At 43.7% G+C, this 25,094-nt stretch overlaps 4 protein-coding genes across 4 annotated transcripts; 2 read left to right on the top strand and 2 right to left on the bottom strand.

The window, feature by feature from the left end:
* The first annotated feature begins 245 nt into the window (after nucleotides 1-245).
* Nucleotides 246-10,552, top strand: cdcp1a (CUB domain containing protein 1a). Its single transcript, XM_083918743.1, has 9 exons — nucleotides 246-478; nucleotides 2,101-2,310; nucleotides 2,433-2,786; nucleotides 2,879-3,244; nucleotides 4,482-4,673; nucleotides 4,859-5,230; nucleotides 5,319-5,675; nucleotides 7,535-7,622; nucleotides 8,238-10,552. Exons 1-9 carry the CDS (start codon nucleotides 415-417, stop codon nucleotides 8,671-8,673), a joined length of 2,439 nt encoding a protein of 812 aa, XP_083774869.1. The 5' UTR covers nucleotides 246-414; the 3' UTR covers nucleotides 8,674-10,552.
* A 131-nt stretch (nucleotides 10,553-10,683) lies between these two features.
* Nucleotides 10,684-12,220, bottom strand: clec3ba (C-type lectin domain family 3, member Ba). The gene is made up of 3 exons (XM_083918744.1): nucleotides 11,998-12,220; nucleotides 11,771-11,869; nucleotides 10,684-11,547 (listed from the first exon to the last, which is right to left on the bottom strand). Exons 1-3 carry the CDS (start codon nucleotides 12,092-12,094, stop codon nucleotides 11,147-11,149), a joined length of 597 nt encoding a protein of 198 aa, XP_083774870.1. The 5' UTR covers nucleotides 12,095-12,220; the 3' UTR covers nucleotides 10,684-11,146.
* Nucleotides 12,221-13,369: 1,149 nt separating this feature from the next.
* fez2a (fasciculation and elongation protein zeta 2a) lies at nucleotides 13,370-20,417 on the bottom strand. The gene is made up of 8 exons (XM_083917996.1): nucleotides 20,009-20,417; nucleotides 18,772-18,880; nucleotides 18,483-18,599; nucleotides 18,247-18,379; nucleotides 16,955-17,220; nucleotides 16,498-16,573; nucleotides 16,346-16,411; nucleotides 13,370-14,320 (listed from the first exon to the last, which is right to left on the bottom strand). Exons 1-8 carry the CDS (start codon nucleotides 20,329-20,331, stop codon nucleotides 14,304-14,306), a joined length of 1,107 nt encoding a protein of 368 aa, XP_083774122.1. The 5' UTR covers nucleotides 20,332-20,417; the 3' UTR covers nucleotides 13,370-14,303.
* Nucleotides 20,418-21,561: 1,144 nt separating this feature from the next.
* Nucleotides 21,562-24,585, top strand: ubxn11 (UBX domain protein 11; the record flags this gene model as incomplete). The annotated part of the gene is made up of 12 exons (XM_083918518.1): nucleotides 21,562-21,674; nucleotides 21,796-21,896; nucleotides 21,983-22,034; nucleotides 22,122-22,201; nucleotides 22,281-22,377; nucleotides 22,459-22,676; nucleotides 22,768-22,845; nucleotides 22,920-23,043; nucleotides 23,134-23,237; nucleotides 23,359-23,429; nucleotides 24,225-24,374; nucleotides 24,447-24,585. The coding sequence occupies exons 2-12, from the start codon at nucleotides 21,822-21,824 to the stop codon at nucleotides 24,583-24,585; spliced, it is 1,188 nt and encodes a 395-aa protein (XP_083774644.1). The 5' UTR covers nucleotides 21,562-21,674; nucleotides 21,796-21,821.
* Between the last annotated feature and the right edge of the window lie 509 nt (nucleotides 24,586-25,094).

Genomic DNA, 25,094 nt, shown 5'->3' with positions numbered 1-25,094 from the left:
TGACCTGTTCAAACTAAAATTATAGCCAAAATTATACCAAGTTTAAATAACTCTTAATCAAAGTAATTCTGCGGATCTAACTACTGTATGATCTTGTTGTTGTTTTTTTGTAAATGACGGATGTTATAACGCATTCACGAGCTCTCTACCTGCCAAAATGGCGGACCCGGCCACGCCTTTATATTACCTGGTGCTGACTACTGACACACTCACTCCCACACACACACACACGCACACACACACACACACGTACACAGGAAGTGGAGGAGTTGTGTCTCATCAACTACGCGGTCTGATCTTTGGAACGAGAGGAAAATGTAGCGCACGAAGGTCTGATGAACGAGAAGCGATGAAATGGGCGCAGATCTGCAGTGATTTCTCTCCGGATCAGACAGAAAGCAACCGTCGGACGGCATGTCCTCACCGAGAGTCACGAGGCACCTCTTACTTCTTACAGTCATGGCGTTCACGGCATCAGGTAAGTCACAGCTTCACTATTAACCGGCGGGACAGAATGTGTGTTTGACTATAATCAAGCAGTCTCTCTCATAATAAAGTTATTTCTAAGCTGTTATTATTGTGTTAGTATGGCTGTTGATGAATTATTGGGACCTGCATGGCTTTAATGAGTGCGTTCAGTCCTAGTAAGTGAAGTTAAAGGCAGATCAGGAGGAGAAAGGCCCAGAATGTCCGTGTTTTTTTGTTGTTGTTGCTTGTTCAACGCAAACCTCATCATCATGTGTCAGATGACAGGCGGTGTGTGTTTGTCCACTTAAAGTCCACATGTGAGTGTTACAGCTGAACAGACACCTCTCCTACACCTGGAGACAGTACTATACGCCCACCCTGTCTGTCACAACCATCCAGGTGAGAGGAAGCAGCTCTCCAGGATCAGCAGCAACATCAACCCCCCAGGGCGCTCAAGGCGTGTGCTGGGCAGCTGGCAGCAGCATTCCAGCACTTTCTTCAGCCTATCCCTGAGGCTGATAAAGGTGTGTGTGTGTGCCCCCCCCCAAAAAAAAAATGACCACATGCCGGTTGCTATGACTGACATCGCACGTCATGAAGATCTTGGAGTGAGACTGATTTCTGCAGCACCTCAAGACAACCCTTTTGAGCGATCACCTGGACCCCCTGGTACGCTAAGTACCAGGCATCAATCAATGCAAGGCAACACTAACAGACCGTATAAGCTGGTGAGGAAGGCCGTATATGTGGTGAGGGTCAGAACTGTACAATCTAGAGGATGGTGGCCGAGCAGGAAGCTGGACGCTATCCTTGAGAACCCCTCCCATCCCCCTCTATGGGCGAACTAGTCAAGATGAGGAGCACATTCAGCCACAGACTCATCCGCCCCCACCCCCTGACACAACACTAAGCGCCTGGGTCAGTCATTCATGCTGGCAGCCATCAGGCTCTACAACCAAGACTGACCCCCATATGAGTACTGTGAAGTCCACATTGGACCCTTATTTGTTGGCGCACTTCGTCTTTGTTTTTGTTTTTAACATCATCTAATCTGCACATATGTACATACATTATAACAATAATTTATTTATAGACTATCCATACCATGTTCATCCATCCACTCGGTGTCCTTTATATCCCTAGTTTCTGTTTCACCTTGTACCTTGTTTTTATCATGTGCCTCGGTTTTTAATCCTCGCGGCTCACACCCGAATTTCCCTTTAGGGATTAATAAAGGTTCATCTTATCTTAAGAAACATATACATATATACACATATACATACGTATAAAGAAGGAGTATAATAAAGTATAAATAATAGAGTGTAAACCAGGATATGTGAGACAATAGAGAGGCGCTGTTGTGTGTGAACATGCTCTGTTTGCTCAGCACAGGCTGGTTAGTCATAGAGGGAGCGATGCCAAGCTGTCAACAAACTTAGTCATTGTGACTTTGTTAATGCTGAATAAAAGCATCTATTTACTAGATAACCAGACTGATTTTTAGTGACATCTAAGTGGTGATTTCGTGGTTTCTATTTTATGTTATTCATAACAGGACATCTAGTGTTTTATCCACGATCCTCCTCTCTTTTCTATTAATCACATTTTCACACTCTGTGTTTTGTTTTCCAGCGGTCCAGAAGCTGACCGTCACCCCTGACAGAGGCACCACCCTCAACATCATCAGCAGTCAGGTCAAAGGCTGCAAAGTGTGCACCGGGACGGGACGCTCACGACGGTGTAGTCTGTCCCTCGCATTAAAGGACAGCGCTCCTGTCTCAATGGAGTTCGATTGTTCCAGACCCCAGGATGTATTCAGTGTGGAAGTTGTGCGAAATATTGGTAAATATATAGTCCTGCAGTGTGGCGTTTCCTTCTAAAAAAATTCTAATTAACTTGCTGAACTAATTCAGAACGGGTTAATTTGTCTGTTGTGAAATCCATCTGTTGATATCTCCTCTCAGAATGTACCACAAAGTTGTGCAGTGGCCACATCGTCCAGGCTGACTCGGGCTCGATTCCTTTTCTGGATTTTAACCGCAAGTTCACCTGGAACCTGAAGGCTTCTGCGCCGAAAGCGTTCAAAATAGACTTCGGCGACGTGGGTCTGAGACAGATTCCTCCATCTGAGCGATGTCCAGACAGACACATCTACACCCTCCAGGCTGCGGGGGACGTGGCCGTAGGCAAATACTGCAGAACGGGAGCTATCAGCAGTGCTCAGATACTGAATGGAGGTCGCTTTTCTCTGGACGTCCCAGCAGGGCAGAAACCACTAAATGGCCAGTTTGACGTGTCCGTAGGGGAGGAAATCAAATGTGAGGTTTAATGCCGTGTGTCTGGATAATGTCTCGTGTGTCAGTCATCACATTATTTGACCGTTGAATGTGTCTTTTTTTCCCCCTCACAGCCCTCGCCAAAATTACACTGACGTTACCGAAAGGGACCTCGTCCTCAGAGTTGCTCTCTCCAAACTACCCAGACAGTTTTCCTGACGACGACGTGATGGAGTGGTCCTTTCAGGTCCCGGACAAACACAAGGCGGCCATTCAGTTATTAAATATCACACAGCCGCGTTGTCTGAAGAAGGAGACAGCAGTGGAGTACCACAACATATGGAGAAGTGGGTCGGTGCGGAATCTGATGGAACACCAGCCGGAGCAGCAGGGGCACTTCTCCTTGACGCTGAGGAACTGTGAGATGGACAGAAAGCGTGCTGGTTCTCCCGGACTGTCGCTGAGCCTTAAGGTGTCTTCTTCAAGTACAGGATCAACAGGTTTGTGCATCAGTTTGAAGTTTATATTTATGTATTTGTGTGGAAGCCAGAGAAAAGTTTAGATTTTGAAGTGTGTTGTTTTTTATCCACACTATGAAGCTAACTAAGATGTAAACATATTTCTGAGGAGTATTTAAAGCATTGAAATTGATTCAACTGAAATATTGAGCTGCTATATTCAATACTTCTGTCTGTATTAACAAATGACTGTAATGTGGAAGATACTGCTCGAAATGATGAACCTTCAGAGACTTATAAACCCAACTTTACTGTTTTGGCTCGCTCTCACCACTCTCAGGCAGCTTTTTCCAGACAAAAAAAAACACTGTTGTACATAGTAGCGCATTTAGCAGCTAAAGAGACAGATATTTCCCATATGAGTTGATAGAGACCAAAACAGCTGAACGAAAGAGAAAATATCATGCGGCCAGAAACTTGACTCCAACTGCAAACTACTGTTGCTTCCTATATAAACAGGCTAACATATTTGCCATGTAAACGTCCTTACCTCAGTGTTTATGTCAGCTTGTCCTGCTGTTACCAAGCGGCAAAAATGTTTTAATATTGCTGCTTTGAAGTCAGTTAGTTACCAGCTATGGTTGATGTTGAAACATTTTGGTCTGTTAGTGCCAAATTATTTAGACAAAATGCTAATCTTTGAATATTTAAAGCTGCAAATGTCCAGTTAATGTATCAGATTTCTGAAAAATAACCCATACAAACCTTTGAATTAGTTATCAGTTTATAAATGAAGTTTATTTGGGGCAGAGGAGCATAATGCAGTTCAATGTTGGTGGAGGTTTTAGAGGATTAATGATGTCTCTTCGACATGTTGCAGCAGGTGTGAGGTTACCGAATATGAATAATCTTTATTTTCCGTCTTGTTACAACACGCGTGCGGTTTCGACAGTGTTCCCCCATTTTCTGAGACATCTTAAGTGCGATGAGTAATGGCGCAGTGCTGTGCAGAGTGGGCCTTGTGGCGTTTATCTGAGCCCTCAGGTCTCATGTTAGGGGGCTCTGAGATTGGCTCATCGCTGACTCACGTATAACAGCAGTGGCTCATTATTGGGAAACACTTCCTTCAACGATCGGGGAATCTCGTTCAACTCTGTTAGTCAAATTGAAATCCAAATTGCTTGTTGGACATGGTTGAAAAGCACACGTTTGCATTTGTGTGTACGGGAGAAAAGGAAACAGAAGAAATGCTAGATTCTTGTTGTGATGGTCCCTGTAGTGTCGTGTAAAGTGGATCTGAGCAAAATGGGCGCCCTTTCTCTTCACGTTGAGAAGTTGAGAGCGACCTCCGACTGCAAGATGAAAATCAACTCTGTGCCCAAGGAGAAGATCACAGTCACATCGAAGAGTGAGCTGACTTTCCAGGACTGCCTTCCTCACGACGTACGAGTCACCGCCACCGCAGTTATAGGTAAATTCAGACTTAAATGTGGGCTGGAAATTAAGACGTGAATCGTTTTTATAGAACTAAGGCTGATGATTTATTGTTACTGTTATTATTATTATAATTATTCCATTGCTGTGGCTCCTGAATTTCGAAATTCATTCTGATTTGTGAGCCCCTGGTGATTTAAATTCCCTGTCCTCTGATGTCAGCATGTAGTCAACTCAGAGACTGCCCAAAGACTGCGACCCGTCTGTCGGTCCCGGAGCTGCCGACCTGTCTCCCCGCCCCTCTGAGCAGTGTGACCTGGACTCTCCGCCCCCCTCAGCACGGCACCGTGGAGCTCACCTCTCCCATCGGGCCCCTCAAGCAGTGCCTACCCGGGCAGCGGTGCAATGACAGCATCATCTTCAAAGTGGCAGAAGGCGATGGCACTCCTATCGGACGCTTCTGCCCAAGGGGAGCCCTCCAAAAGGTACAAGTCCACACCGACGTGTCTGTGACCGTGTCCAGCATGGAGGGTGAAGCATTAAGGACGCCTTTCAAGCACGTGCTCAATGCCATTTTGAAAGAGGAGATACCAGGTAAAAAGTAGCTTCAATCAAATTAAATTAAAAAAAAAACATGTTTTTCTGGGATTGTTAATATTCTTTTCTTTCTAATCATGTTCAGAAAGATACATATTCAGTGTATCTCCAAAGACAGACACTCCTGTCCTTCTAGCTTCTCCTGGTTGGCCAGCGGGAATGAAGTCTTACTCCACAGTGTCCTGGATCGTCTCTGTTCCCCCAAAGATGGAGGCTCACCTGATGTTCGCAAACCTCAGCCAGCCCAAGTGCAGCAACCGCCACACCAACATCAGGGTGCAGAGAGTGGGCTCCCTGGAGGAGGAATACAGCCGCAGGGAGGACGAGGAGGCAGAGAGCGAAATCACCATCTCTGGGAACTTCTACCTCAACATGTCCAACTGTATGCCTGAAAGAGGAGACTTCAGCGTCATCACCATGATCACCCTGCAGAAGAGCCAGAGTAAGAGGATATTTTGTCTGCATCATAGTTCTATGGGGAGCGTACCGATGTTCCCCGCTTGTCGCAGAAAGGGTCCTATGGTCTGTATGTTATTTTGTCCACAATCAGTGCCGAATTCCCCGGCAAATAGGCCTATGTACACCCTAACACTATCCCTAAGTGTAACATTTAACCCTAACAAAATGCAGAATTAAATCCATAGAGGAATAGGCTTATGTGACCGGGGAACATAGGACCATGGGAACATAGGGATGACCCCGTTCTATGCAATCTGTAACATTTGTTTTAATGTTTTAATCGTTCACTTTGGCTAACACACAAATATCTCAACTAGGGCTGTAATTCAATTCAATTCAATTCAATTCAATGATGTATCGTGATGAAATCCTACATTGAGATATTGTGATATACAATTAGCAGCATCTAAATTGATAATAACAAGCGCATACTAAATATTAAATAAATAAAAAAATATATAACCGTGAAGGCCATGACTGTAAGAATATAAAATTAATATTTTTAGGGAATATCATACTCACTATGGTATTTAATTCACACCAGGAGTAAAGAAAAATAGCTCTTTTTGTGTTCAGTGCTAATTAGCAAATGTTAGCATGCTAACTCGCTAAACTGAGATCGTAACACGATATTCTTCAGCATCATATCAAATCAAAACAAATCAACCTTTATTTATATGGCGCTTTTCATACAGAAAAGTATCCCAAAGTGCCTTACAGAGATGTACAGAAAAAGAGAAACATCAAATAAAGTCAGGAGAAGAAAGTTAAAAGAACCCAACCCTCCCACAGTCATGCACAGAGACATACACAAATATATATACCTTCATACACACATTCACAGAAACACACACAGCCACGCTGACACACAGACACACACACTCACACCTACACAAACACTAGCTGTCACTACAGAGACATGGCTGGGCAGCGAGACCTGAGGTACAGAGGAGGCTAGGGGAAGCTACCTTTGGGGGGCCAACCACACTGGGAGAGATCCCCGTCCAAGGTCACAGGGAGCACCGCCACAGAGACCACCCCAACCCGGGCAGACAGGAGCCTCCGCACCAAGGTGCAGAGCCCACTCGTCGCCCGGGCCGGAACTGTCCACGGGACAGCACCCCCCGCAGCCAGATCAGAGACAACTCCCAAACTGGCAGGCCCCCCTGATCATATCATTATCACTGTGAGCATGTTAGCGTGCTGATATTAGCATTTAATTCTACGACCTCAAATTGAGCCGCTAGCATGACTGTAGACTCGTTGTGTTGTTCAGTTATACAGATAACATTCGCTGCAACTTAAATTATGAATAGCAATGTTTCTAACTCAAGATATAGTTTCATTATTGTGAAAACAAACTCATGGATGGGTTTAGCTAAGCTAAGTTTAGCTGGCAGTGCAGGGATGGCAATAGTGCTTGGTCTGTGTTCCTCACAATGTAACTTTGTTGGTCCTCTGACTCTTCCTACAGTACCATTGTTAGATCACATTTATACTCGAACACACAGTCACAGAACTAATGATGTTCCCGCAGCCAGCTGTACTCTGCGTTTAGTGCCAATAAGAAAATATTAGCACACACATATTAGTACATTAGCATTTAGTTCTGTGCCAAAGTGCAGCCTTGCTAGCTTCTGTATATTTTAAAGGGGCGTTGAACACATAAATGACATGAGCTCAAATATTGTATAGGTTAATCAACATTTGATTTTGAGGCTTCACATGTTTCTTTTGCAGAATTTTATTGAAAGTATCAAATTTCCATGACGTGGATTGTACACTTAATTTAGTTTACAGCAGAAAGTATTAATGAAAGATTGTATGTGTTTTCTCTCATAGACCTCCTGCTGACGATCATCCTGAGTGTGGTGGCTGCTCTGTTGGTCATTTTTGCCATCGTGCTGGTCGTGGTCTGTGTGGTGATTAGGTGAGTGCATCGGCTTAATGTTTTTTTCTTGCTGTGTCAGTTAGAGCACTCAGTGCTTCCCTCCAAAGTCCCACCCTCCTCCCCCTGCCTGACCTCTGACGCCCCCTGCTCAAGTGCCATGGGAAGTCCGAAGTTTCGAACCTCCAACTACCCCAAATTTGCTAGTAAGCGGTTCACTTTGACAGGCTTTCCAGTGCACTTTGCCTGGTTGGAGGTGCGAAACTTCGGACTTCCCATGGCCCTTGAACGCTGCATCAGCAGGGCAAGTATAAGAAGTGATGGATGACAGGCAGGAAGCTCAGCAATAAATTTTACTCAGACCAAATGAAATGATTGGTCAGACTTTTTATCAGAAATATATGAGAATTGAATATTGATGAGTTTCAACACCTGGTGGATTTCTTTTACATTTTAGTGTGATATACACTTATTAGGAGCATTTTAAAATTACAAAAGAAAAGTGTAAAAATGCCAGAAAGGTAAGAATAGCTTTAAAGTCTGCCTCAATCTGCTAGAGATGTCTCCCTTTTTATTTGAAAACGTCTTATTTAACTGGTCAACTGATAGTTTGATGCTGCATGACTCTTAACCACCATCGTCTCTCCTTCCAAACAGGGAGAAGAAGAAGAAGCTGAATCACGAGGTGTCCATCTACAATCCAAACGGCACCAGCTTCCTGCCGGGACAAAACGGCTTCCCCAGAACACGTGACGACAACGAGTCCCATGTGTACGCCTCAATTGAGGACACGCTGGTCTACACGCACCTGCTGAGAAAGGGGGCAGAGATGGGCGTGTATGGAGATTTTGACACATACCGGCCCTTCACTGGGCACACAGACTCACAGAAGCCTCTGGTCTCTAAAGACGCCGGTACAGACGACATGCCAGTCGGGACTTACCAGCAGTTTCAGGCTCCTCCGCTTCCCGTCAGGCCCCCGAGTCACATCCAAGCCCTGGTGGACAATGAGATTTACCAGACTGAGGACCAAAGTGAAGAGGAACGCTCTCCCAATCTGGGGCTGCGGCTGGAGCCAGAGGGAGGGGACTGAGGAGAAGATTGGATTCAGCTTTCTGCTTTTCTTTTGACCTACTTGAACTTTGAGATATTCATTCCCTGGCATCTTTGTGATTACCTGCCTCGCAAGAAGCCTTTGTTTTTTCTCTCGAGCGTAGTTTTGCACCAAAAGCCAGGCATTTAAAATAACCCAGTTGAGACCTGCCTGCAGCTGTTACCTTGTCAATCGCAGATGAAAGCAGAACATAATCATCCTCTATAAAGAGATCTTGTGTTGTCTTTTGATCGATATTCAGATATTTTGTACATATCCTTGGTGTTTATACAGGAGCAAAATGTTAGTGCTGTTTACACGCTGAGATTTTCATTTCTATTATAAACCGGTAATAATACGCTGTACTGTTATAGCATCATCACAACATGGTGGCCTTGTATTGCGAGAAACAGCAGCGTACGTGTGTGGAGTATTTCTTTCACTGCTTTTGCACCTGCTGTGGACATTTGTAGATACAATATGGTTACAGTATGTATGATTACACCATAAAAACACTCCTGCTTACACGGCTTAGGATTTAAGAATTGTGTGAAGAAACAAATTGAGTGCTTTTGAATTTTTTTTTCTTTTTTGGTTTGAGCCATACTTTTGGGAATCTCAAGATTGATCTGCTGCTAAGTGATCTGTTTCTCTGTTTTCTACTTGTGTATAATTGTGAATCACTATTTAGAGAACATATTTTACTCTTTGTTTTGAGGACCACAGACCCCCAACGAAACTAACAAGCAAACAGTTAGACCTCACAAAGAGGTATGTTTGCCGGTTGACTGAATTGTGTTATTAATAGCCGTGTGAGACATATAATTCAACATGCTTGTGATGAGCTCATGTGTTGTTGCGAAGACAGACTCAGTTGTTCGGTGCGGGACAACAAACCATTTTAAAAGGTCATGGTATACCAAGTCCTGGTAAAGTTACAGTCAAGTACAGGTTTTACATTAACTGGTATGAAAAATAATAAAACAGCATATTCAGATTTTTTATTAAGGATATTGATTTTAAGATTTTGCTGACCAAGAAGACGCCAGAATATTAGCGGGTCTCATTTGACAAAAAAAAACATCAGGCTCTGGTTTTACAATCAAACTGGGGTAAAAGCCTGAATGCACTGTGTTGTTTGCTTTGTAAACCCATGTCGCCTCCTGCAGTTCACAACATGAACTGAAGAGGGATAAACCCTTTCTCACTTCTGAGGAAATAAAGTGTCCACTTTAAAACAATGTGAAGTTACTTTGGTTAAGAGCTATGCACAATATGACCTGAAGTACTTTACAGTCAGATTAACTGACACAGAGACACTTAAAGGGACAGAGATGAGGACATGGTTTCCAAGGAGACGACTAAACATGTTGATCTGATGTAACCCTCCTTTGGGTGAGTAAACTACTGAGAAAGAAGACTGCTAAGAAAGAAACTATGTTTTTATGACGGAAAAAGTGGGTGGGGACACGATTAGTAACAATAATTCATTGTTCTCATCAGATGTTTTTAGAAGTAGGACCAGGAAACATCCAAAGTCTTTTTAAATTTGAGAAGGTTTCAGGTTTTTTATGGGAAAGAATGTTGATCTTTGCCGATGTAGATCATTTGTACAACCTGCTCTCTGCCTATGATGTATATGAAAAGTGATGACCTTTTTTTTAGCAGCTGCAACAGTGTATTAGTATTGTTTTCACCTTGTGAGTCTCTCTGTTTGTGTGTGTGTGTGTGTGTGTGTGTGTGTGTGTGTTTGTGTCTGTGACTTAACGCAGATGCAGTTTTGAGTATTTTTCCAGGTGTTTATGTGTTTTGTCACTGCATTGCAACCATGCAAGATACAGTCACACAACTGTACAGGAGTAGTGAGGAAGTATGGGGGTAGGAAGTAAGGAAGGGGCCACTGATGGAGTTGAGTCTTACTTTGAAAGGAAAGTTTAGTCTGCTTCCTTTTGACGAGCAAAATAGTCCCATTATATCTACTGAACCTGTGAGCAAGAAGACAACAGGAAGGATACAACTGAGGAGATGTGTTTATTAGCATCATATAATGTAATATAAGCAGCATGACTTGACATTCAGAACAAGAAATAAAGAGAAGTGCCTCTGGAAAACACTCGTGATGATTGATATAAAACAACCTACAACAAAGACAGGCCATCCAGTGGTGTTTACCTTGATGTGTATCTAATATGACCAATGTGCTTTCAAATATGGTGGAGTATTTCAGAACACGAGTTTATTGGATGTATGCAAAAGATTTTGCTTATACGTGACATACTGTATCAGACCACTGTGTGAAGTCGATGCACAGGTGAACGGTTTCAGAGAATGTGAGCTTGGAAAAAGATGCAGCACGTGGTTTTCCAATGCATTGCATAAATGTACCTGATCCTCTACGTGTTTCATTTTTTTCCCCTGCATTTGACGTCCACTTGAGTGTTTGTCTGAGTGTTGATGTTCAGACAGCGGCCCCTCAGACGATGTTGAACTCGCACACGGAGGCCTTTTCAGCTCTGCAGCTCTCATCGAACCACTTCCCGTTGGCTGTGGTGGAGAGGATGGCGCAGTTGTGGCTGCGCCCTCCGTCTGGCTGCCGGGTGATCTCCGTCTCCCAGTTCTTGAAACGCACGCCGGAGCCCGACTGGTCCACCCACTGGCCGTCGGTCACCATGTCGTTGATGCCCAGCCAGATGTGCTCCTCGGGGCCGATGCTCTGACGGACGTAGCTGTAGAGCTGGTCGTTTTCGTCTCCCGTCAGGGGAGTGCTCAGACTGCCTCCCTTGGCGATGCAGTCCTCGCTGGCTGCGTGGAAGGTCTTCTTCACGGGGTCAGCCAGGAAACACTTGCCCAGGATCTTGGTGCCGCGCAGACAAACTGGGGGGGGTTAGGGGAGAAAGTCAGTGTGGCTCAGGTCTAATTGTGGCTCTCCATCCCCTGGAAAGCTTGTTGTTTATGTTGTGAAAGATTCTTGAGGAGATTATTGAGCAACAACAACATCCCTTCTATTGTCAGGCTCTCTATTCGTGATCTTGTCAAGCACTCTTTTCCAAATAATGTAATTGTGGGGTATTTTTTTGCAGAAAAAGAGAAAAAGTACCTGTCTGTAGAGCTTGCTGCTCTTTCAGCAAATTGAGCTCTTGAACAATGTCAGTAATCTGTTTCTTCAGCTCCTCGATCGCAGCACTGTTTGCAGAGTCTGGAGAAGCAAAACAGCATTCAGCCACTGAGGGACTCTCACACTGCAGTTCAGGGATGTTCTCGGGGGGAAAAGCTATTCGTGGATTTTACATTGTTTTAATTTCCAATCGTAAGTAAATGGCCTACCTTTCTTTCCATTTCTCTTCTTCGAGGGGGTCTGCTGGAACGTGCAGTGTGCCAGCAGGAGGAGGCAAAACATCAACCGAACCCCTCGAGCATCCATGATCCTTTCAGAACACTTGAAATCCACTGTAAAGAAACTGTTTTGGTGCAGCAGCAGCAGCAGCAGCAGAAAGCTCCTCAGACCTCTGAGCGCTGGCCAGACAGGCTGTGTTTTACACGCGCGGGAGTGGCGGCACACAGTTGAATGAGGAAATCTTATCTGAGCGAGAACAAATGTTTTACAGATGTTTTACAGATGTTTGTGTTGCTGAAAGGAGATGGGTGGCGAGCAGGACGCTGAACTGCCTTCAGACAAGTGTGACCCGGGTTCCATATGTTTGTAGGGCACCTATACAGTAAATTACTGCAGGGCCAGTCTGTGTGTGTGGGAGTGTGTGTCATATTTAATGCATGAACAGAATTTTTGATTGAGCTGGTGGATGTTTCCCTGTCAAAGGGCTCCGACATGGCCAGAGGTTGGATGTTTTGAAAGGTTTCTGTCCCAGCACATCTGGATCTCCTCAGCGTACTGGACGAGCTTCAGCTGACACGTGGCAGAGTCGCGCATAATGAAGGAACACTGTTGTAAATCTAAGTGTCATCCAGTCTCTGCGAGAGCCTCTGCTAAAGGTTCATACCGCTGATGTTCAGTGATCTCTGAACACACACATACACACACACACACACACGCACACACACACACACACACACACACACACACACACACACACACACACACACACACACACACCTCACAGCCAAAAAACATTAAACTGTAGTAATTAAAAGCACTTCCAAACACAAGCAAACACACTATAGAAACTGGATAATACCAATAATACATGTTTCACCTTATTATATTCAAAGACGAACAGCCCGACTCCCTTTATCCTCAGTATATATTAAGGCTCATTAGACTTTAATACATCTGAATGTGAAAGCTTTGTTGCTTGTTAATTATTGAAATGTGGTGGGTCGGTCCCTCCTGCTGTTAACATGTAATATCATAAAATGTTCTCATCAAATTCACATTTATAAGTATTAAATTATATGCAGAAAGGAGAATAAAGAGGTAATAGAAAAGGAAATTATATGGAGGGACTGTTTTTATTATATATTTTGTTACTTGTTTTCTATAATGTATAAGATATATTATACAAATGTATAATGTATCATGTTTTCTCCGGCATGTTATTAACATTTCTTTGATTCTTCAGCATTGTGTTTATTGTCCACACGTCTATTATGAAATTAATAAAATACATTGAGACAAAGAGGGTGTGATTTTTATCAATATATTTGAAACAACATATTTACAAAATAAATTAAGGGTCAAGCAGGTTCAAGTAGTGCTGCGTTGAAAATAAGTCATTTATAATGTACAAAAAAGTTCAGGCAAAGACCAAAGGCAGTTTGTACCGAATACAGAAGAAGAAGCTGCCCTTTGTGCAGCGCAGCAGGCACGTCCACGCTCCGGTCTCTGATTCAGAGTTCCAGTCAGCCTCACAAAATACAGACAGTGCAGTGGTCACAATTCAGTCTTCAGTCACTTATATGCATAGTTAGTTAGTTATTCAAGCCCAGTCTATATCTCCTCATCAATACTTGATCTTCCAAAGAATAATAATAACAATAATAATGGAGTGTTCTGCTGAGATAAACACACTTTGTCTGCTGCTACACAGAAGGCTGTGTTGAATTATATGATGGTTTTACATTACTTGTATGCACATAAGGTAACTTACGAATTCATGATTACATTATGTTCTACATATATGTATCCTGGTCCTTCCCACCACTCCGATCTGTCTCATGTGCTGCCGTAATACTTATTGATTTCTCTGTTCACGCCTTACAGTTTTTATAATTCTCAAGCATCTTTGACGTGCTTTGTGCATCTGTGCAGTTGTTCATTGCTCAGCCCTTTGCTTTGTAGCTGTGACTTATAACCAACAAGCAGAGTCCAGTTTCCATCTGGATATTGTTCTTCTACTATAATTTATCATTTTTCAAGATACTCTTTCACAGGAAACGGGAAATTAAAAACATAGAAAGAAGTCAAAATAAACAGGAACACACAAAGGTTTTGCAAAATGTTCAACACAGAATAAATACAACTAAATGAAGAAAAGAACACAAGAAAGACACATCTTGAGGTAAAAAAAAAAAACATGCAGGAATAAATTAAGTGTGCTTCATGTCCTCTTCATCTTGTTGCCATGGTAAACTATCTGAATCCACCATGGAGTGTCAGACACTGTCCCTCTGGTCTACGTTGGGCAGAGCACTGTAATAACAGCAGAGATGAACATTAGCAGAGCTGTGAGTGAGCAGGGATGGAGATTCAGCATGAGGGGACCAGGACAAACTACAAAGAGGAAATAACAAAGGGGAAAGGTCTACACTTTAGCACACCAGTGAAATATCTGAGAACACACACTTGGTTCTGAAGAAAGGGTGGGTGAGGATGAATGCAGATTTAGCAGTGCTACTGAACTAATGATCATACAACTGTCTTCAGTTTTAACTGTGGGGGAAACAGAGCTTTAATGTGTGTGTCAGTGAGTCACGATCGACATGCTGCAGCCAGTCACTGTGTGGGAGAGGGGGTGTAACATCAGGGTCAGACTGCACTAAAGTTCCGTGGTAGAGAGGGGGCGCTCTCCCAACAACCACAACAGTGCACATGACATGTGAAACAAACCTCTCCTTCCGTCGCTCACACCAGAGCTGGCGAGCGTGAGGTGGTGATACGTTATCATGAGAAGAAAGAAAACACGAAAGAGTGAAAAGAGAACGTGGACATAAAAAGGATCAAAGATAGAGCGCACATGTTTGAGCAAGAGGAACTAAATGACTATACAGTACAGTATTTTACATTAAAGTGTAATTCTGGTGAAAATGGATGCCATAGTCTTTTTCGGCATGTAAATACATCAAATAAGCCATCAAGACAGTTTTTTTCATTGATCAACCATGTACAGAGAATGCCTGGAGAGACGCTAACAGCCCCAAAGAGCTAACACTGATTAGCTCAGGACGGTGCGCTGAACACATCCAAAACGGCATTTTTTATCCACTGATATTGCTCCGAATAGCACACCTTCCATTCCTGTGTCAACACTCGATAGACATCATCACACACAGCCAAGTAATAATGCATTTCCATGTAATTATCAATGCCAAAACTTTCATCCTTGAACTGATCTCCAGTGCATTATATGGACTACCTGTCAATATGGACCTACTGGTAAGGCACAGACTTGTAAAACAGTCTTTTTTAAAAAACTCTGTTAGCTAACTATGCTGTTGTTGCTTTGTTTTATGTGTATATTTGATTTGGTGCTATTTTGAGCAATATCACTGGTTAAAAAATGCCGTTTTGGATGTGTTCAGCGCACCGCCCCGAGCTGATCAGTGTTAGCCCTCTGGGGCTGTTAGCATCTCTCCAGGCATTCTCTGTATATGGTTGATCAATGAAAAAAACTGTCTCGATGGCTTATTTGATGGGGTTCATTTTCGCAGGACTTACACTCTAAAGGCCATTAGTCTCTAAAAGACTGGCTGATGACTTCAGCTAATTTCACTACAGTGTGCACGTTGCCTGATTTTAGACAGAATTGTCAAGTAGTTAAACTCCGTTTGGCAGATTCAGACATCTGGAATGTGGAAGTCAATCTGCAGTTGAAACTTGCTTCAAAAGGATATTTTTTTATATATAATATATGTATATTATTGCAGTTACACAGAAAAAGTGTTCTGAGATTTCCTCTTGTTGATGTGTTCAAATACTAATTGAGCCCTGCGATATTTGTGACCTCAGAATCAGCTGCTAGAGTTTTTAAATACCACATCTATATTGTGATTTTAACACTATGAATATTTGCTCATTGTGTTGTTTTTTTTTATCTACAAATGTTTTTCTGTCAACACCACATATAAAAGTGACACTTTATGGCAGTCAACTGCAAAATTAAACATTTTGTTGTGTGCTTCGACATACCTCCCTGGAAAAACAATAATAAGAACTATTTGGGTACTTAAAGTTAGTTCGCTGCTGACATTAACACTAACACATTAACACTAACATCTGCTCTCTTCTGCAATGTAACTTCCCCAAACATCAAACGTGTTTGTTTCAAGATGGACTAAATCTGATCAAATGTAATGTGAAGTATAAATAACTTATAGTAAGCTGTTCTTTACGTCAGCGGTTCTTTACGTCACCAGAACCAGTCACAATGCATCAGTCATCGATCCTTTCAGTGACACATCACTGAAGACTACAGGCATACATCAACTTCCGGCTCACCTTTGAGAATATAGTCTGTCAAGAGGCCGGGCACCTTGTCACTGTCGTCTCTCATAGCTTGGAGGACTGAAAGGCAGCAGAAACAGAGGAGTAAATGAATCAGTCACAGCCACTGAAACTTAAACACTGCTGGTACAGACGAAGAAACTCACTCTTAGTCAGGATCTGGAGATCCTCGAGAGATGGAGGGTGTCCCTTTTTCTCATAGGGGATGACTGTGGTCAGATACTGTAAAAAACAGAGAACAGAAGGACAGCTGAGATAAAGGCTCTGTAGTGGATGTTTCTGTGGGACGACGTTCCTATCAAACTGTGTATTTTTCAGAGCAGAACACAGGAAGGTAAAGTTCAGCAGCTGAGAGAGAAATACAAAGTAAACCTGTCTTTCACTGCAGCCGCTCCCAAACGTTTGCCTGAAGCTGTTCTGAATGACAGAGGAGATTCCCTCCACGCTGAAGCGCTGAGGAGGAAGGAAGTGAAGCGGAGAAACATAAGAGGAGAGGTGGACAGGATTCCAGGGAAACTACAGCGTGTAGGAAAACAAATACAGCAAGAAATGCAAGTGGAGAAGAAACAACGTGCAGAGCATGTTGGTGAATAAAGCGCTCACTGATCCAAGGGTCTTCTCCGCGGGGCCCTGCGATGTCCCGGCTCCTCCTTTGAGCTTCTTCTTCTTCCTCAGCAGCTCCCGGTGCTCCTTCTGTCGGTTCTGTACGTCGATGAGTGCAGAGATGAAGCTGTTCTTCACCTCTTTCTCGAAGTCCAGCTCGTCCCTGAGGGCCAGCTGCTGGACCAGCTCCTCAGAGAAGCTCCTGACATTAAACTCTGTCTCCCGCAGACGTTCATTCAGCTCTGCAACACTCAGGGTCCTCACTCCTGGACCACACGCAGAAAAACACAGCTGATCAAGTGTCACAGGGTAAGCTATGACACCATATAATGTACCGTCGCCCACTGATAACATTGACGATTATTCTCATTGCTGCCCAATCCTATGAAAAGACCAAAGCCAACGATGCATCTCTCAGTCTTTCAACACTGGTCACAAATATTTAGTTTCATTAAAAAAATGGCTGAATCTTTTCATAAAACAGCTGGAAGGAAAAAGTCTTAATCCGACCGGTTGTATGTTGGTGGAGCGCCACCTACTGTACCGGAGGTCGTGTTACTCTCGTCATTTTCCCATTCAACCCTGCATATGTATACTGGGTGAACTTCAATAATCCGATTATTCCCTTAACTGGGTTAGACCATTTTTCGGGTCACTAATGTGCATGTGAGCGCACTGACTGACAGGGCCGCCTGCAGATGTGCCTTCAGGTATTTTTTGTTCATCAGCCTCATGAGCGCAATTAGCATTATCTCAAAATGGCCTTAATTGGCCCAATCAATAAAAGTCTATCACTACGTTTTGTGGACTACTTCTTTTCACCTGCGGATTCATACACAGTTTTTGTTTTAGCAAGTATTTGTGGCAGTCAACCAGGTTCATCATAATGAAGGACCATAACACCCAACCTCATGTGTTTATTAGTTCTTGGAAAAGGCACATGTTGTTGGTTTGGTCTTTTCATGGGATTTGTCCACAATAAGAAAACGACTATCACCGGAGTTATCCTTCAATCTGGATGACCTGTACGCACAGGTCCGCGCCTCATCTTTCATGCATTCTAAGAGTTATGAAGAAAAGACTTTATCAAGCAGAGAATGCTTCATGATATCGATATTGTACCACCGCATCAGTAACAAACCACAAAATCAACCTTCACATGCAGAGAATCCTGAGAGAATCACAAGAGAGTGTTTTATACAAACATGCAAAAATACTGTGATATACTGATTATTTGTCCGACCCCCCCCCCCCACACACACACACACACACACACACACACACACACTCACTCGACTCGTAGCCGGGGCACCTGGTGGACCGCTGGACGTCCAGGGAGATCATGGAGAGGTCCGGCTGAGAGAGATTGTGCCCTGCCTCCATGTTGGGGGAGTCCTGCATCATCTCCTCTATCTCCTCGATAACCTGCACAGAGCACATCACACGCATCAGAGAGGCAGAGGCAAATAACACTGTTGACGCTGCGTGGGAAAAAATACACCGCAGTTGATGTTTACATGTAACATACCTGCTCAGCTGTGAAAAGGGGCTCCTCTGCGATGCAGGACACAATGATGGAGTGCATGTCTAGCTGCTCCCTCAGCTCCTCATCGTCCGACAGCTCCGCCGTGACATCAGTCTTTCTCTAGCCAGGAAGAGAGCCGGGGAGGGGAGGGGGGGTTTAATCAGAACGCTAAACCCTGGCACAATAAATATTTGAGATTTACGAGATGAACAGAAAAGAGATTTGGGGAGGGAGGGAGGGGTCGAAGGGAAAGTGGGACAGAGAAGGGACCGGGAGGGGCCGAGTCACTCACAGGCTTCTCCTCCAGGTTGAATACGGGGATGTGGAGGGAGCATGTGCGAGACCGTCTCCAGTCCACCGGCATCACACAGCCGTAGTTGCTGGTCAAAGCTCTCCAGATTCTGTGGAGGGGGGAGAAGAGATAAATGTAGTTATTATTTAGGTCCAAGATGTTAAAAAAAGGGACATAATAAAAGAATAAAGTAAAAAGTCTGGAAGACATTTACTGGGCAGAGGATGTCTCATTATCATAGCATCTGAATCCTCCATTCTTTTTCTTTTTTAATACCATCTTTCTGCTGTATTTACAGTTTTAATGACAACAATTCATGGAAACAATTGTGTGAAGTGTAAGTAGACTGAAATACTTTTAGACATCCACATATGTCACAGTCAGATGAGTTTGGATGTAGAGGATGAAAGTAAATCCTCAATAGAGATTATCAAAGTGAAGATGCTACATCATTTGTCCTGATAATGACATTCGAAGGCATCAGCAGTCCAAAGCTGCTGCAGGAGCCTCCGGATTCACTGACCTCATGTAATATTTCATGTTATAAAAAGAACATATTGTTAATACGCTGATATGAAGTTTTAAAAGAATATCATTAACCTCACTTTTCCTGATAAATGACAGACACAACGGATGCATGATCGAAACAGTTGCAGATTAATATTCTGAAAATCATGTATTTGATTAATTGAAATTAAACTGTTTAAATAATCATCATGTTTAACAATATTCATAATTCAATATGAGAAAAACATAAATATTGGCCTACGATAAATGATAATGGAAATAAAAATCACAAAAAGGGCCTGTTTCGAATAAATATCGGCTGTAAAAACACAACAAGACATCAGTCCATCCCACTGGTCTGGTTTTAGGAGCAGATACCGATATTGTGCTGATATCAGTGCTGTTCGGCTGATTGTGTAATAAATGTGTATCCGGTGTGTTATTGCCTGGTAAAACCATGGAAATGATGCTGATTCTATACTCAAAAACAGAGCAATGTTCTTATTGTGTGGGCTTGACAAAGGATGGTGGCAACGTCACTACAGCCCCTTTAATATAAATAAGGAAAGCATAGGATAGTCCTATGCTATATGATAGACGATGGAAATGTTCCTGATCTCATTAAATGTCCCACTGCAGATAAGGCCATGCCTATGTAGGATTTTAAAATGCAGGCCGTAAGTTAAACAGCATCAGCAACGCCGCGGACAGGCCGGAAGCAGACACTCACTCGTCCCTCTGCAGCAGCCGGTCCTCGGTGATCTCATCGGGGACGATGCTTTCCGTCCTGGCGTCAACATTCCGGAAGCACGAGGGTAACTTCTCGTCAAAATCGTTCACCAGGTCCTCCGTGGACCTGAAAGCACCGGGTTCCCCCGGGGAGAAGCCGCTGTCGTGGATATCATCATAATCCAGGAGGAGCTGCGGTGCTGCTCCCCCCGCGGCGGCTGCGGCTACACGGCCTTTCTGCGGCAGCAGCGTCCGGTCTGACACCATGCTCAAATCACCCAAAATCGGCCAGTCGTCGTCGAAATGTGTGATAGGTGCAGCCATAGCCCGGACCAGCCTAACTGCCCCGGGTTAATGATGGAGGTGTCGTGGCTGTGGGCTCCGGCAGGCCTCAGCATCCTCTCTGAATGCCCGCTCTGTGCCCCGGACAGTATGGCTTCACAGCCCCGGGACGAGCACACACACACGGGAACAGAGGCCGACTAGTGGCTTCAAGCGGCTACAAGCATCTGACCACAAAAGCATTGGTAACCATGGTGACAGTCTGGGATGTTTGGATATCAAAATCATCAAAAAATTAAAAAATAACTCATAATCATTTGTTTGGCTGCTTTCTGTCATTTTCGTATTGCTTGTTTCTTAAAAAAAGAGCCAGTCATGAAAGAAAAAGATAAATATGTTCAGGCGCATGACAAGCGCGCTCTCTCTCTCTGTCCGCTCTGCGTTGCTACTGGCAACAGACTCAAACAAGCTGAAAGTAAACACGGAAGAGAAGAGGCCTGTTTGAGGAGTTACCAGGTAAAATGAGCTCTCCTCTGTCGATGCTGAAGAAGACCAGGCGCTCTCCTCTGCAGGGCCCTGTGGGGGAGCAAAGGTGAGCTCCTGACCATCAGCTGCTCACGCTGCTTCACGTCAGTGTTTCATCTGTACTGTAGAGTCTAAAATAATAATAATAATAATAAACTGTGTCTGACCTGCAGGGCCAGGGGGAAGGCGCCTTTCAGGAGGAACATGCTCAAAGGCAGGTTCATCTAAAAAATAAAGTTATAACAGAAAACTGCACTGATCACAGTTTGAAATGTAACCTCAGTCAAATTAGGATATCCAAGGAAAATGTAAAGTAATTATTATTATGTATGCACAAATGAGTAAACAGAACTCCACTGTTTTAATCGGGTGATGTGGAGCTCATTTTAAACACGTTTATATTAAACTAATATCATTTTTGATTGTTGTATGGTTCGTAAAAGTTCAGAAAACAGTGAGAAATTCCTGTCACAGTTACTCAGAGGCCACGGTGACACCACCACAAATAATAGTAATAATAATAATTATAAAGTATTTGGTATTTTTGAATACTCAGTTAATTTTCTGTCCTAGATTGGCTTAATTCTAACAAAGCATCATATTTCATGAGCTCTTCATATGTTTAAAGTCAAACATTTGTAGTGGAGTTTAAATGACAAGACACTACTAAAGAAAAGTAGTATAAGTACCTGATAGCTGTACTTTAATACAGACAAAAAGATTTTTGTGTGTTTTCTTGTCAGAATTTCAGGCTACCTTGGCTGATGATGATGAAGGCGATGATGAATCCTCTGATCTGAATCACCCCCTGACCTCTCACACTGCAGCCAATCACGCGTCCACTTCAAAGTTAAAGAAAGGTATGAGACAAAGTTTTTAATTCCAAAGTCAAGTTTTTTTTATTTATTGTTAAACAAACTGAAACATTTAGCTCACTACCAAATATATAGCGTATATATAAAAAGGGAATCTGTTATTCAGGTGCTCCACCGAGCGACTTTGAGCTCATGTCGGCCATGATGCAGCGGGTCGGCCTGCTGGAGAGAAAAGTGAAGAGCCAAGCAGGGGAGATCGAGCGCAAGGTGAGAACCCACGCCTCCTCCTGATACATTAAAAAAACGAGATCTTTCAAACGTGTCACACTGTCACTTTAAATGTCTTAAAAAAGGACAAAAGGATTGCAGTGCTGGAGGAGAAACAGAGGCTTCTGAAAGAATCAGGTAACGTCCACACACACATTTCTATTTACCATCTTTTTTTAAGAAAAGGTTTGGATCTTGCCTTCATTGGGCGGTGTGTGGGTTTAGACAGAAACTGTGATCTGAGTGACAGAGGCCATCTTGAAAGAAGGTGCCAGCAGCTGCAGAACCAAGTGTCTGAGATGGATGTAAGTTGATTTAATAATACATTTCATTACTAAATTGTGATTACACCACACTGAATGCTGCTGATCCCCATGCTTGCAGAGCTTTCTGAATGACTACGGTTTGATCTGGGTGGGAGAGGGTGAGAGCAGTGACTCGGCTGAACAGGAGCAGCCAGAGAGAGGCCTCCTGCAGCCAGGTAGTTTCATCTGCTGTCAGCGTCCTAATGCCTGCTGCCTGGAATGATTCCTAACATGTTGCCTATCTTTCCTTTCGCAAGACGCCTCTGTGGTCCCCTGCTTTCACGTGAACTTTGACCTCGTGCAGCAAAGGGTTAAGGAGCTCAACGTCCTGGCGGGGGAGGGAGAGTGTTTCGTGCGGTCGACAGCCACGGGGGCACAGCTGGCCAAAAAGGATCCTATTCAACTGAGTCTGTACAGAAACGGCATAGTCATGTTTGACGGCCCCTTCCGCTCTTATCAGGAGCACAGCACCCAGGTTGGCTCACTGACTGAAGCTGCGCAGGAAATAAACGAATATCTGGAACGGATTCTTCGGTGGTTAATTTCCTCTTTCTTTGGTTTCGCAGCGGTGCATGCAAGATCTCATGGACGGCTATTTTCCATCTGAGCTTCAAGAAAGATTTCCAGATGGTGTGCCCTTTGAGGTTCGTTTTTATTCGTCTGTGAGCAAATGTGTGCACGTGCGACTTTGATACTTCTCGTAACTTGTTTTGTGCAGGTTCGTGACAGGCGGGATGTGGACTTTATCTCCAGGCTGCCGTGGAATACGTTTCCCGGTGAAGGACTGACCGCTCGAAAGGAAAAAGATGAACCATCGACTACAGTCAGCTCTCAGTTACCTGGTCTGTCCTGCATACACACCAATGCAAGCAGGCCAGAGGAGGAACTCCTCAGTCGTTGTTGTTATTTTCATTGTTTTCTTTTGGCCACAGGCAGGAAGTTGAGCATGGAGCGGTTCCTGAGCAGGTTACCGAAGGTGGTGGTGAAGGCTGGCTGTGTGATTGATATCAGGGACTCACTGAGGGCTGCCCTGCAGGTGAGCAGAGAGGGTCCACCACAATTCCAAGAATATCAGCTAAAGTGTTTAGCCTGTCGTGCTTTGTGATGAACGTACTCTTACCTCGGTGTGCTCGTGATCTAATGACACTTTTCACCAGGGTTCATCTGACACCAGCAGCAGCTCTGTGATCCTCATAGATACGCCGGCACTGCAAGTGATGAGAGACAGGTAATCAGATGCTGTCATTCATTATGTAAACACGCTGATTTTACCAGCTGCGACAGCGACGCTGGTAGTGTTTTCACTTTGTGGGTCTGTGTGTCATCGTCCCAGCCGTGCAATATACAGTCATGAAACTTTACAGGTGTGTAGTCTAGATCAAAATGAGTGTCTCATATGGAAACAGGTGTGGTCTGAGCGAGGAGCTCCGGTCCCCCAGACTTTACGCCCCTTGCCCAATTTGGTATTGCGGCTGGTGTGATCAACAACTTTGTTGCTTAAAATGAACGGAGGATACTCTAAAGCTATAAAATAGGTCAGGATTAACTTATACCCAGTTGAATATTTCCATTTGATCTAAAGGTATGGCCACGAAAAATGCACCTTGGTTTTACACTCAATGTAAAGACAGACTTAGTGTTTATACGATGCTTTCAAACAGTATATAAATGATAGCCTGTCTCTACGATCATGTAGAAGTCACCAGAAAGAAACAGGGTTTATGGGGTTGAAGGAATTACGCACTACACGATGTAAAGGCTGATTGAAATACTGATTTGGCCGCAGCGGCCGATTATCAAGATTGTGGAGATTACTGTACGCACTGGTCTGAAAAAATAGAGCAGGTTACCCTCAAAGCAATTTCAGTCAAAAAACGATAACGATGACCTGGACGAATGAGAACATTCACAGGCTTAGAGCAGGTTACTATATGAGCTTGTGACCAGTTTTGAATGTTATACCCTACACTGCAGCTGGATTACACTCAATGTAACGATTTCATCGGTTGTTTACCGTCCCCAGACTGCAGACTCCCAGCCCTGACCGGCCTCCGTCCGCCCGCAATGTCATCACTCTCAAATTGAAGTCAGAAGACGGGAATCATACTTACATACTGAAAATGCCCTTCTCAGAAACAATCGGCCACCTGCGGCATCATCTGGACAGACACAGGTGAGGCCGCGTCCTCCGTGCACTCACAGAGCATCTTGTCTTTACAACATGTGTTGTGTTTCTTCATTACAGAGGGGGTGCTCTCTCTGGTTACGACATCATCAGCGCGTACCCACAGTGCTGCTACGAAGATGACCGCCAGACGCTCCAATCATGTGGACTCACTACTAATGCTACTCTGCTGCTGCGAAAGACTCATTCACGGACTTAAGTCAATAAAATTAACCTATACAAAGATAATGTGCTAGTCTTCTTCACAACAAATATTTTGACTCGTCATAGTGGGAAAAGCATAGATGTTACTAGTAACATTGACGATGGCTCTGTTCTACCGAAGTTTCCCTGTCAGTCTTGACCCTCAGTTTTATAGGGACAGGGACGCTGTGCCTCTGAAAACTGATGGTCTACTGTGACTGAATGAAAGAAGCCGATGGTAGAAACACTTGATTTATAACCCTGACAAAAGTAACAGTATTTTATGTGGATCGATCCCGTCATGGTCGATACCGATCCCCTTGATAAAATGTGTTTTACGGCCAATACCAATCAGTTGTGGGTAAGCGGCACCCCTCACTGTTAAAGCTGGTACTCGTGGCTTTCTGCACAGACAGGAGGAAAACACTGCAGCTACAAATCAATCCATGAAATCAAAACAACATACAAAACTTGTTAAAACAAAAATGGTGAAAATCTTTATTTCTAAAATATGCAAATACAAAC

Source organism: Echiichthys vipera, assembly GCF_963691815.1.
Source record: "Echiichthys vipera genome assembly, chromosome: 8".
Lineage (NCBI taxonomy): Eukaryota > Metazoa > Chordata > Actinopteri > Perciformes > Trachinidae > Echiichthys > Echiichthys vipera.
This window is presented reverse-complemented; position numbering and strand designations above follow the sequence as displayed.